The 14,236-nt window shown below is 30.3% G+C and overlaps 1 protein-coding gene across 2 annotated transcripts; it reads left to right on the top strand.

Annotated features, from left to right (window-relative positions):
• The first annotated feature begins 3,610 nt into the window (after positions 1-3,610).
• Positions 3,611-10,981, top strand: LOC100811896 (G-type lectin S-receptor-like serine/threonine-protein kinase At1g11300). Of its 2 annotated transcripts, none has more exons than XM_006599125.4 (8): positions 3,611-4,310; positions 4,732-5,514; positions 5,913-6,035; positions 8,650-8,801; positions 9,467-9,677; positions 10,045-10,285; positions 10,366-10,516; positions 10,602-10,981. In XM_006599125.4, the coding sequence occupies exons 1-8, from the start codon at positions 3,635-3,637 to the stop codon at positions 10,905-10,907; spliced, it is 2,643 nt and encodes an 880-aa protein (XP_006599188.2). In that variant the 5' UTR covers positions 3,611-3,634; the 3' UTR covers positions 10,908-10,981. The 2 variants fall into 2 exon arrangements, with proteins under 2 accessions (XP_006599188.2, XP_006599187.2); XM_006599124.4 differs by having other exon boundaries at positions 3,613-4,310; positions 5,910-6,035.
• The last annotated feature ends 3,255 nt before the right edge of the window (positions 10,982-14,236 follow it).

The following is a 14,236-nucleotide window of genomic DNA, read 5'->3' as shown; positions in this document are numbered from 1 at the left end:
CAACTAACACTTTTTGAAGCCTATAAAAGGAGCATCAAGCACTACAATAAAATGCGTAGCATTCTGAAATTTTCTAAGTGTTGAAACTCTGCTCAAATCTCTAAACGATCTAGACTAACACTAAAAAGGCTATCCTTTGCTATGCATGTCTTGTAATATTGTGCTTAATTGTACATCCTCTCTTTGAGAGTTTATTTGAACTTGTATACATTCAAACTTCTGTTTGGAAAGCCAAAAATGGCTTATTGACTAAAGAATACTTTGGTATTTATTAATCTTATGAGGAGATTAAAGGTGTATCAGAAGTGGCCTAAAGAATACTTATTTCTTAAGTGTAAGCACTAACATATTAAATTCCTTAAACACGCATAGTGTTGTAGGACATTATGGCAAGTGAAAACTGAGATCAAGAATAACACTGCTCTTGAACATCCTTAGTTGTATGCATGTCTTGATTAGAAGAAATAAATTTATTTTCTTACGCGTGATGTTTTTACCAGGAATATACTTTAAAAGTTGTCTTAAATACATCTTTGGTCCCCCTATTAAACTTAATTCATAATTTTTATCCCTTTATTTTTAAATAAAGACATTTGGGTTCCTATATTTTAGAAATTTGCAATTTTTGCTCCATCCTCAATTTACCTATGTTTTATTTCTTTTACTTTGATACAGTAGAACTCTAAACCTAATATTATCATATAAAGTATCATCAAGAAATTATTTAATTGGTTAAAATATAAGAAATAAAAGAAAGAAAGAAATGTAGGCAAACTGAATATTGGACCGAAATTACATATTTTCTAAAAACAAGGACAAAATGTCTCATTTTAAAATAAGGAGTTTACAAGTATGGATTGAAAAATAGAGGGACTAAAGTTGTATTTTAGTTTTCAAAGTTTTACCTATCATAATTTTTCATTAGTTGATAGTGTAATTTTTTTAAATTGCATGGAAATTAACTTCATTAATTAGTATAAATTTATTAGATTAAGGTTAAATTAGATTTTTAGCCTTCTAATTTGTTATTTAGTTTCATTTAGTCATCTAATTTTTTCGTGTTTAATTTGATCCTTTAATTTTTTGAAATCAATTTAATTTTTTAAAATCAATTTAATTTGATCCCGTCTAAATTAAATTGATGTTATTAAAAAAATATGTATTTTGTGATGATTTAAAACCTGATAGTGACCTTAACCGTCATAAAGTGCAATCAATATATTGACCCAATTTAGACGGTAGATCAAATTGAATCGATTTTAAAAATTAAAGAATTATCCTAAAAAAATCTAGAAAATTAAATCAAATCTAAAAAATAAATTAGAAAAAAAAAACTAATTTCTGCATCTTGCCTCTCCCGAGTCTCTCATTAACAGGTCTACGATTTACAGTGCAGTCAAAACAATAGTATGCGTGTTTACGGAATTTAATAACTGATACGCAATGGAAAATTATTTCTGAATCAATAAGTCCAAAGAAGAAAATAAATTTTCTCTTAACATCGTTGAAAAGTAAGTCATCCCTAGCTATAATAAAAAAAATGAAATAAAATAAATTATCTACTCCCGCGAAATTGACTAAATTTATGTGGATAACTGTTGTCCCTTTCTAGTTTTAGAATAAAATACTTTCTGAGTCAAACTAAGATGATAGGGAAATGATTTTTCAATTTCCTTTCAAACAACCACAATTGTCAATTCACATATTATTCTTTAGTATGTAACTTTGTAAGCTCATAAATATATCTTAATTGTAATTCTTCTCCACCTTGACTAGTTAATTTCCTCGAAATTTCTTAATGCATGCGTGATATATGTTGAAACTATATTACTAGTTACTCGACAATTGAATACATAACGGACCCGAACACCCCACCACCCAACCAATTATAGATGTCAAAAAGTAAGAAATAAGGGTAGTCAAAACAAGTCATTTTCTGTATTTTCTCATGGTAATTTTGCAATATAAATTAATTATAAATTTAAAGTTGTTATATAAGGACTTATCAACGAGTTAAAATATATATATATATATATATATATATATATATATATATATATATATATATATATATATATATATATATATATATATATATGTTCTTTTAATCAACTCTACCAGAAAATTATTTAACTTTATAACAATTGCTGTAATTTCTTAATATTTTTAAATTATTATAATAACCATCAATTTTTTGTTTTAATAATTTTTTTAATGTAACAAAATATATATTTGACGAAAAAATTTAATAGTCTTAATTTTAATAAGACATACTTAATGTTACTAAATGAAATCTAAAAGTTTATAAACAATCATCTAATTTTATTTTTAAAATAATTATAGCTTATAATCAGGGCCGTGTAAGCCACTAGAGCACTGAGGCGACGGCATTAGGCCTCAATTTTTTAAGATCTCAATATTTTTATATATTTTTTAAATAAATATTTACCATTAATTTTAATTATTAAATAATAAATTAAGTTATAGTATGATATATTATTTGATATTATTTTTATTAATAAGACCACAAATATTAAATATAGATGTAAGTATTATTATAAATAATTTAAGTATATTTTTCTTATTTATTTAAAAAAATTAAGCAAATTATTTTATATCTATTTTGCATCCTACTTCTTTCTTTCTCAATTTTTGGATCTAACAAATGACCCTTGTAAATGATTTTGTAGTTAAAAAAGCTAGAAGATTAATATAAAAATTGATATTTTATATAATTTACTAAGTCTCTTTAAAATTCTTGTAAAAAAAGGATCTTTTTAACATTTTCGTCTTAAGCCCCAAAATATCTATATACACGGCCTTCTTATAATGTTCAAATAATCTATCAAGTTTCTAAAAATAAATGTACCTAAAGTCAACTAACATGAATTAATTTATACCTAAAATTTTTGAAGCCGATAAAACAAAACAAACTAAAAAATTGAAACTGGTGAATTACTTAATAATAATATTTGGTACAGTTGGTTCAATATTCTTAATAATATGTATAGAGAATGTTCTGTAGAGGAAAAAAATTCATTGAAGTTTACGCATTATTTTTTACGCAATAATAATATTTTTATACTTCTAAAGATTACTTAGTCTTTGCCAATGTGGATTATCACTTGGTATGTAACTCTCTTCATGAAGTTTACGCACTATTGTTTAGAATGTAATTGACATTGTGTTTGGTATCTCCCAATTAAGAAGAATTAGTCTTCTAATGTTAACTGAAGAATATTCTCGATACATAAAAAATAATGAATTAATTTAATAATTCTATAGATAGAGCTTTGACACTAAGTGTACCAGTCCAAAAAAGTAAGCTCAAATAATAGCATTGTCATATTGCTTATTGGAAACACTACTAACTAGTATTATTTATATAAGTACAGATATAATTTATTCAGGCACTTAATTGCTTATCTCATGTGGCCAAAGTAACTCCTAATTAATTACATATAATTTATTGTAGTCTTAGTTCAATTGTTACTTTTTTGGAGAAGTAGCTACTTACAAGGTACACAAGTTGGCTTCTGAAAAAAAAATAAAGACAATCACGATTTTTTTCCCCGTCCAATTAGCATATTTTACGCGCTACTAAAGTCAACTTGCTAATAAAGCATAAGAGAGTATGGTCACTATCTTGGTGCGTAGCACTACAATTGAACACCAACTGCAACGCGAATTTTGGTGGCAAACATGGAATCAAACTCCTCAAACCCAAAGTTGTTGTATTAGCATTCACAAAGAGAGCACCATCATCCAAAGAACGTCAAGATTCTCCACATTCAAAACCATTAGATTCATGGGTTTTCTAACTCTCACTAATTACTTGATTTTTTTGCTCATATTTTCCAGCTTCTATATGGGTGTAATCTCTGTGAATGATACCATCACATCAACCAGATTCATCAGGGACCCTGAGACTATAATCTCAAGCAACGGTGACTTCAAGCTAGGATTCTTCAGCCCTGAAAAATCCACACATCGCTATGTAGCTATCTGGTATCTCGCTGAAACCTACATCATATGGATAGCCAATAGAGACCAACCACTTAGTGATTTATCTGGGCCTGGGGTGTTCAAAATTCACAAGGATGGGAATCTTGTGGTATTGAATGCACAAAATAGGGTCATATGGTCAACAAATGTGTCAATTACTGCTACCAATACAACTGCTCAACTTGATGATTCGGGAAATCTGATCCTGCGTGATGTCACAAATGGAAAAACATTATGGGACAGTTTCACACACCCTGCTGATGCTGCAGTGCCATCGATGAAGATTGCTGCCAACAGGCTCACAGGTAAGCTACGAGACACCAATACTTTTGTTTACTTCACATATCTGTATCCGATAATGATACTCTTGGATACTTCACCAATATACGTATATGCGAGATGTAGTAGTATCCAAGACTTTAAGAGAAAGTTATGATTATGAAGATCTAATCATACTTGCATATGAGATATAGAAGCAAGTATAATATCCTATCTGATACAAGTATCATATCAGGGCATCGTAACAGGTGAGAAACTTATGTGCATGAAAAATAGTTATGGTCCTTCTTCTGGGTCCTTCATACTTCGCCAATACCTACCAGTATGAAGTATCCAAGTCTTTAAAGGAAACTTATGGTTATGATATTGTTGCACAAGTGATATAAAAAGCATGTATAAATATCGTATCTGATACACGTATTATATTTTATCTGTGCATCATAACAGGTAAGAAAATCGAGTATGTGTCATGGAAAAGCAGTTCAGATCCTTCTTCTGGGTACTTCACAGGGAGCCTTGAACGGTTGGATGCTCCAGAAGTCTATTTTTGGTACAACAAAACAAAGCCATATTGGAGAACTGGTCCATGGAATGGAAGGGTCTTCCTTGGGTCACCAAGGATGTCAACTGAGTACCTATATGGCTGGCGTTTTGAGCCTAATGATAGTGGAACAGCTTATCTAACCTACAACTTTGAAAACCCTTCTATGTTTGGAGTCCTGACCATAAGTCCACATGGAACACTTAAATTGGTAGAGTTTTTGAACAAAAAGATATTTCTGGAGCTTGAGGTGGATCAAAATAAGTGTGACCTTTATGGGACATGTGGGCCTTTTGGAAGCTGTGATAACTCAACATTACCAATTTGCAGCTGTTTTGAGGGGTTTGAGCCCAGAAATCCAGAGGAATGGAACAGGGAAAATTGGACTAGTGGATGTGTGAGGAATGTGCAACTGAATTGTGGCAAGTTGAATAATACGAGTGATGTTCAACAAGATCGGTTTCGGGTGTACCAAAATATGAAAGTGCCTGACTTTGCAAAGAGATTATTAGGTAGTGACCAAGACAGATGCGGAACAAGTTGCTTAGGAAATTGCTCTTGCTTGGCATATGCATATGATCCTTACATTGGTTGCATGTATTGGAATAGTGACTTGATTGATTTGCAGAAATTTCCAAATGGAGGGGTTGATCTCTTCATTCGTGTGCCAGCAAATCTTCTAGTTGCAGGTATGTTTTTCTCTACTTTTACTCAGAATATTTTGGGGATATTTAGTATAAAGTTCATTCCTTTCAGAAATGTTATGCTTAGTGAAAACCTGTTATCCGTTTCCATGTTCTGTTTCTGTTTTTTAATAGGAAAATAAAAAACAAAATGAAAATAAAGTATCACTTTCATAATTAGTGTTATTTTTATGTATTGATAGTGTAAAAGATGTGACTCTATCGATCAATTATATATAATTGTTAATAGTTAGTATGAGTTTTAAGATGACAATTATAAATGTTAACAAATTTATCAGTAATTTGTCAATGTAAATACATTATTTACTCTTATAGTTAAAAGTAAAATCAAACCTTTGTTTTCCGCATGTTATACCCCTAATGTATTGAATAACAAGCAGCAGCGGGTGGTAAAAAGAGAAGAGAAAACATGGGATTACTCATTGGCATTACTGGGGCAATTGGAGCATTAATCATAGCTGTCGGTGCTTATCTTTTGTGGCGGAAGTTTACTCCTAAGCATACAGGTAAAAAAAGTTGACTTATTGTCATTTCTCAAGTCAATTCAAGAGCATTCACATAATTTTTCATGTTTCATGTTCAAATTCAGTAGGGTAGTCAAGAAAGAACACGACTAGGAAGGAGGTTATCGTTAAAATTGATAAGAAATTTTTTTAAATGACAAATATTACTTTAATTAGTTGCTTTTATTCTTGTCATTATGATCTCATATCAAATATATATGTTTGTAAATTGATCTGCAATTTGTTCTAGTAAATGTAAAAAAGATATCACGTGGCATTACTTAATTTGAGAATTTAATATCAAAGATATCAAAAATTGAAGTTAAATACTATATGTTTATTTTAGCTTAGTTTAATTTTAGAGTATCTCTAATCAAAGAAAGGAGTTTTTAACTCTCTTTTGATGAATGCTTATATAAGCGACTTCTATAACTCATTTGCTTTCATAGTATTTTTCATGTTACTTAACATTAGTAACTAATACGAATAAAAGGTGGTTGAAGTTAAAACCCACATTTTTATGAGCACCTCAATTGAAAATCTACCACAAAGATTGAACCTTTTCAACCATGATGCATTGGGATTGGAAAGCTAGTAAAAGTTGCAACACATGCGAGGGTCCTAACACGGGGAACTTCTAGCACGTGTGAGGGGTTCTGGGCATCGCGAGGGAGAGCAACAAGGTGGGGTTTCAAAGAATCGTTGCGGTGGAGAAGGGAAGGGCTGGATGGCAACACAGGTCCAAGGGTGGGAAAGTGAGAGAGAGAGAGAAGAAAGAAGGTGGTAGCATTAGCGTAGAGTGAACACAGAGTGAGAGTTTGATGGCATCGACAAAAGGGTATAGATTCAAAAATACTATTGCTCACAACTAGTTGTGGATGTGGTAGTTGTGAGGTTAGAGGAGTGAGATTGTAGGAACTGCGACTAAGCCAAACACACGAAAAGTGAGAAGGTAGCCAATTATGACCATAAGATCGCTCAGGTAGTTTTGGGTTTTGCCCATGAAGCCGAGTCTGTTGATAGGGTCATTGATGCTAGAGAGATCGTCGGAAGGGAATGGAAGAGAGAGTAAAAGTGGCAAAGAAAAACGAAAAACAACAAAACGTTGCCGCAAAAATAGCCTCTAACAATAACAAACAATGGTAGGAGGGATGGCTGGGAAGGGGTCAGGGGAATCTGGTTTAGAATGACTTATAATAATAAGATTTATCTAACCGTTAAAATTATGATGGACTGTGTACCACCTATCAAGATTGTCTTTCCTAATCTTCTCTTAATTTATATATTAAACTAAATAAATGTAATGTTAGTTTTTCTGTGAAATTAATCATCCACAAAATTAGTTAATATTTTGAGTATTAAAAAAACTAGTTAAAACTTTGTACCTTAAAAGAAAAAAAAAAGTTGAATAAACACTAAATTATATGTTTTGTATCGATAAGATATTAAATTAAAAAAAAAAGACGTTAAGATATGTTTCAAATCTTTGCCAATAAGGATTCCGTACATACTAACAAGATGACATTTCATTCAAGTTTTGTGCATAATTGGGCATTGACCAACATGATACTAGTTGAAACTCTTCGTCAAGAGGCAGAAAAAATCACTAAATAATATACAGCGCCTGCGGACATTTTTTGAATAAATCCTTGCGAGTTATGACCACTAATAGTCCGAAGAGATGATGAATCGATTCCCATAGAGCCAACCCATGTGTACTAGCTACTGTTCACTGTTCGGGCCGTGAATATTGAATTATTTGTTGCATTTCGAAAGCTAAGTCATTGTCATCACATGTATTATGAAAGCTAAGTGATGTCCTGTTTGGTATAAATTTTTCCATGAAAATCGACAAATATAGGCAAAAAATAGTACTATTAAACAAAAAAAAATAGACAGAACAAAAAAACAGTAAAAAAATTATAGATATGATACACCGTGTCATGAAAAAAGATAGAGAGACATAAAAAGAAAAATCAGATGAAAATAAGTTGTAGAAGAGAGGGAGTATTCAGCCAAAAAAAAAGTACATGGAGAGTAGGAAAAACAAAACAAACAGGGTATTAGATTATGTAATAAGTTTTTTAATTAATTAACAAAATTTACTTTCTTTATTCTATTTAAATATTTTAGCACTCCATTGCTAGCTATCCTAGCTACACGATCATGACTAGACCAATTAATTACTTGCATTTTCTCAAGTAATTCTGAAAACTAGTTAGCGCTAATGTAAAATTTACATACGTCATCCAATAATATTTTTTTATCAACTTAATTATTAAATTATGTAATAATTTTTTATAGATTAAGATTAAACAATGTCAAATTAGATCTGTGTTAAATTAAAAGTGATTATCATATCAATCTTATGTCAAAATATAGAAAGTTCAAACATAAATAGCGTTGATTGGTACTTTCATACAGAATTCGGAAGGTGTGAGATATCGGTACGTAAGAGATCTTGGTATTTATTATTTTTTCAAAAGTCAAAACTTCGGGCTTCTTTAGAATCATTGTTATGAAAAATAAAGTAGATTGGAAAGAAAAGCACAAAGTTATTTTTATTTAAAAATTTTGCGTATTCTGAATTTATTGGGCCAACCACAAATACATTCAGGAAATCAGCCTCAAAACATGATTACCGGAGACCAAAAACAAATTAAACTGGAAGAGCTGCCACTGTTTGAATTCGAAAAGCTATCAACTGCTACAAACAACTTTCACTTGGCCAATATGCTTGGCAAGGGAGGTTTTGGTCCGGTATACAAGGTAATTTTGTCTTTTTTTTATTTTTTATTTTTAATCAATGTATCTCTTAGTTGAAAGTTAAGAATTAATTCTCAAGGTATTAAAATTTATTTAATGGATTGACCTCTTCATACACACCACTCACACCACTCACAGATTCAATCTATGATCACATACTTAAAGTGACAAGGTTATCTACAACCATATCCCACTAGATTGATGGTAACTTGACAGGGTGTGCGAAGACATTTTAATTAATTTTTAGTTTTTTTTATTAGTTAAAAAATTTATTTGATCATTTGATAAATAAGTTTTTTAAATAACTTTTAATGTTTTTTTAAAACACTACTTGAAGTAACATTTTTTAAAACATTAGTTTATATCTTCTAATTTTTTATATTTTTTTTTTCATTTTTATCCTTAATATATATATTCAATTTTTTAGTTGTCCTTTTAAATAAATTATGATTGTATTAATTTGTCTGTCATTTTATACTTTTCAGTCACTTCAAATTAGTTTAACCAAACACTTATAATTTAATAAGTTAATTTTTCAATTTTCAACTATTAACTTACTTTTCAACTAATTGAATGTAACCTTTGTCTAAAATTAAGATAATTAAGATGTTTGTCATTTTCACATTATATATATTGAATAAATCAGAATTTTTCTTTTACCATTTTAGGGGCAATTGGATAACGGACAAGAAATTGCCGTGAAAAGACTTTCAAAAGCATCTGGACAAGGATTGGAAGAATTTATGAATGAAGTTGTTGTGATTTCTAAACTTCAACATCGCAATCTAGTGAGACTTCTTGGTTGTTGTATAGAACGAGATGAACAAATGTTGGTATATGAGTTTATGCCAAATAAAAGTTTGGATTCATTTCTATTTGGTTAGTTCTTTACTCTTTTTACATCAAAACTTATTGACACTCTTTACATATTTCATTTTAGACAAAGCTTATGTGTTGTTCTATTGGTATTTTGGTGTTATACTATAATGAAAACATGACATCTATAAATTACATTACTTGTTCTTTTATCAGAAAATAGCACGAAAAGTACCTATAAAGCAATATTCAAGTTACGTGCTTTCATATTGTATACCAAATACATATTATTGATTAAAAGTTCTTTTAAACTATTAAGCTCTTGACATGCTACTTTTACAATTAAAATAAGAATGTTTTACTATTTAACATGTATATATATAATATTTAATTTGGTCTTAATTTTCATGTATTCTATGTTGTTTTGTAGATCCACTCCAAAGGAAAATACTAGATTGGAAAAAACGCTTCAACATAATTGAAGGAATAGCTAGAGGAATACTTTATCTTCATAGAGACTCAAGACTAAGGATTATACACAGAGATCTTAAAGCAAGCAACATCTTACTAGATGATGAGATGCATCCCAAAATATCAGACTTTGGTTTAGCTAGAATTGTTAGAAGTGGTGATGATGATGAAGCTAACACGAAAAGGGTTGTTGGAACTTAGTGAGTAGTACTTTCTCATTACACTCTTGAAATATTGAATGTGATTTAATTATTACTTATAGCATATGCTCTATATGTAGTGGTTATATGCCGCCTGAATATGCAATGGAGGGAATTTTCTCAGAAAAATCAGATGTCTATAGCTTTGGAGTGTTGTTGCTAGAGATTGTAAGCGGACGAAGAAACACTAGCTTTTATAACAATGAGCAATCACTTAGCCTTGTTGGATATGTAGGTCATTGTACCCTATATCCCCTCCATATTACAAGAAAAAAAATATTATTATTAGTAATAAAGTTTTGTTTTGTTTTTCTAGGCATGGAAACTATGGAATGAAGGCAACATCAAGTCTATAATAGATCTAGAGATACAGGATCCAATGTTCGAAAAGAGTATATTGAGGTGCATACATATAGGACTTCTATGTGTGCAAGAACTTACAAAAGAAAGACCAACTATCTCCACTGTGGTTTTGATGCTCATAAGTGAGATTACACATCTTCCTCCTCCAAGGCAAGTTGCATTTGTTCAGAAACAAAATTGTCAAAGTTCAGAGTCTTCTCAAAAAAGTCAATTTAATTCAAACAACAATGTAACTATAAGTGAAATTCAAGGTAGATAACAACATGGAATCGACACTGCCATTGCTAACAATAATTTCCTGTGCTTAATATATAATTATTCTCTGCTTGAAAATTTGTCAATTTTTAAATTTAAGTCTTGTTATGATTTTTTAAAATAAGCAAAATGTTGTATTATTGATTGAAATCCAAACAAAGCACAAGATGTGCCACATTTGGGAAAAGTGGTACAGAAACACAATCATGTGTAGTTACTCACAACTCCCTGGTACCACTACATGATGTAACCAATACAAAACATCAAACTGTAGGACTCCCTTTGAACCCTCGATAACAGTTTGATGTGAGCAAACTTAATAAGGCACTAACATGTCTCTAAGGATTAAAACTCGTGATTTACACTTAGATGGAGACTTTGTGCTATAGCTGAAGAAATTGTTTTTCAATTGATTTGATTACTCCTTTTATGATTATTTTCTTTGATAACTACCTTGTATAATTCATCGATGAAGACAATGATCATTCAAGATTACTTACTCTTGTAATTAACATGATTGTTTCCTTCAAAAATTCAAACTTAAAAAACTTTTCATTGTGTGTTATTTGGACAATAACGGTTCTTTCCTTACGACCAAAGAAATGGTTTTTAAATTTCATGTTATCTTTGATTTCTGACTGATGAACAAAATCCTTTGATCGTGCCTTATCTATTATAAGTGGCTTCAGTGTGACTTTGAGTTTGGTCTGCTTGAAGCTACAATCAACACTAAAAAGTAGTGGGCAATATTGGGTAGCAAACTTACAGATTTAGATAACTACTTATTAAATAGTTCGAGTTAGATAACTACTGATTAAACTTGTAGATTTAGATAACTATGTATTTGTTAATCATGAAAATTATAAATAAGTTTTCGAAAGTATTTTATATTTCTAAGAAGTCAATTTTCATTAGTGATTCTACTAACAAATAAATGTTTAAGTGTGAGATATAAAATTTATTTTTTATTGTAAATTCTTTTTAGTCGAACAAGTAATTATAGTTTTCAACTTTAAGAGAATTGTCTAAGTATTGATAAAATTGGTGATAGTAATTTCTATACTAATATCCATGGTAAACAATTTAATAGAAGTAATTTAGATTATAATAATTTTGATAGAAAGGTTTTTTTGCAAGTTAGTTATACATGTGATAACCGTTCTAGTAATAATTATGATAATAAAAAGTAATGGAGGAGATTGGATAAGAACACAATTCAAAAAAAGAAATGGAGATTGACAAAAATAAAGGTTTTGAGAAGAAAGGAAGATTTGATAAAAGTAAAGTTTAGAGAAGAAATGAGGATTGAAAAGAGTTAAGGGTTTAGAGAAATACAAAAAAGTAAACGAGAGGAAATTTGATTAAAAGTGGGATGAATACTTACACTGTGACCTTCGAACCGAGAGCCATTTTTGTGTACCACGTTGTTGGTGTTGAGGATTTGAGTGGTAGTGGTTCAATCCAATGAAAAATGGCTATTGGATGTCTTATTTATAGACTTCTAATAATAACAGTCGATTTATATGATTTCAGCATGTGTATAAATATATTTCTAACTACTTAAATCTAACAACATTCTAATGTCTTTGAGTAATCCTTTATCTCCAACCGCTTGTAACTTTTGTCTCGAATTCAAATTCAAACTTCTTGTCTAAGTGTCCCATTCTTCTATGTGCACATTTCTTTTACCAAAACATCTTCATTGAAATAACACCATCCAACTATGTAAGACAACATTGAAACTCATATTCTATCGAAACGGTTTTCTTCAAATGCATGCTTCCTCATCGAAAATGAACTCGATTTTTCATAACTTATAAATTTTCTCAAACAGAGATAATAGATGCCCCCAAAAAATAATGTGTTCAAGTATTGATTCTCGAGAACATAATATTTTTGTATTGAACTTCCTGAAGGGTCCTACAGTAAATTACCTTGTCTCACTGCATCCATAACCACCAAAGCTCGGAGAGCACGTCCAATCATGGAACAATTTTTGTGCTTGACAAGATAGTCATGATCACATCTATATACCTATAATTGTCTATCCACACTAATTACGCTAGTTCATATCTCATCATTGATTTGAAATTTAAATTAATGAATTTCAAATTATCTTCTTAGATACTTATAAATTAATACAAACTATTGTAGTTAAATCTCTTTACCTTTTTTTCTCTCCTTAAACCCTAAGCCTTATTCATCATTTTCTCCCTTGTGTTGTTGTGCTCTTACTCCTAATTTCTTAAAGAGAACATGTTTCCAACCTCCCTTTCAACTTCAAATGGCCTCCTCTTCTCAACAAAACCCTTCGATGGAACAATAAGAGGCTTCTACCAACACCCAAATCCCAACATATGTAGTGAAGACACAAAGAGAAGGGGGTTTTGACTTAATCCTCATTCCTAGACATGAAGAAGAATGCAGGAAAGTTTGGGAGACCTAGGTATTACTTCCAACCACACTTGATACTAAACCTATTTGCTTTGCAGGTTTGTATCACCCATATATATACTTAGAGGTAATTAAGGATTGGTTTCCCACTCATGAAGGTGAACAACCTCTTATTCACATAGATAGTATTAGGAGCGATTTTTTGAAAGACAAGAGTGGGATTTTCAGAGCTTCACCCCCAAAAGATAGAAAGACTTATTCAGTTGGTTAAAACATTTGGAGGCGAAAAAAGCTCAATATTGAAAGAATATAGGCATTTATGACTTGATTTAGCTTAGCAAGTATGATGTGGTCAGCTTAGATATGCCTATGTTAATGGTGTAACACCCTAGTTTTCAGTAAATAAATATCCATCGATAATTATTAAGTATGTATTTTTTGTTTTTATAATTAATTGAATTAAGTAAATATTTTGGGGTGAGATATTGGATTGAAATTGAGTTTTAATTATTAGAAATTAATAGAGTTTTTAGAAATTAAATAAATGAGAGAAAAAGGGTTTTGTTAATTAAAATAAGGGTTTCATAGTATTAAAAAATAAATAGAGTAAAATGATGTTTTAGAAAATAAAAGGATATTTTAATTGGTTGTTTTTTTAATAAAAGAGTAAAATATAGTTCATTTTATAAAATAATAAAATAAAGAAAAATAGGATAAATGATAGACTCAGAGTACTCAGGCATATAAATAACCCTTTTAACGTGTTTTTATAGACCTACATACGTTCTTTGCTCTCTCTTTCTTCCAAATTCGTTATTCCTTATTTCTCTCCCAAAATCCTCTCTTTTTCCCGCATACACTAAAATTTGTCCCAACAAAACTACGATTCCAGACTCGTTAACCATTGGATCGTCCTAAAATTTGGATATCACCTTCAAA

This window comes from Glycine max, chromosome 16 (assembly GCF_000004515.6).
Source record: "Glycine max cultivar Williams 82 chromosome 16, Glycine_max_v4.0, whole genome shotgun sequence".
NCBI lineage: Eukaryota > Viridiplantae > Streptophyta > Magnoliopsida > Fabales > Fabaceae > Glycine > Glycine max.
This window is presented reverse-complemented; position numbering and strand designations above follow the sequence as displayed.

What these genes read in the sequence shown, in the direction of transcription:
- LOC100811896 (XM_006599124.4), top strand. Translation starts at nt 3,635, where the DNA reads ATGGTCACTATCTTGGTGCGTAGCACTACAATTGAACACCAACTGCAA. An exon ending in TGCTGCCAACAGGCTCACAG is followed by an intron (nt 4,311 to 4,731) that starts GTAAGCTACGAG and finishes GCATCATAACAG; the next exon opens with GTAAGAAAATCGAGTATGTG. An exon ending in AAAAGGGTTGTTGGAACTTA is followed by an intron (nt 10,286 to 10,365) that starts GTGAGTAGTACT and finishes CTCTATATGTAG; the next exon opens with TGGTTATATGCCGCCTGAAT.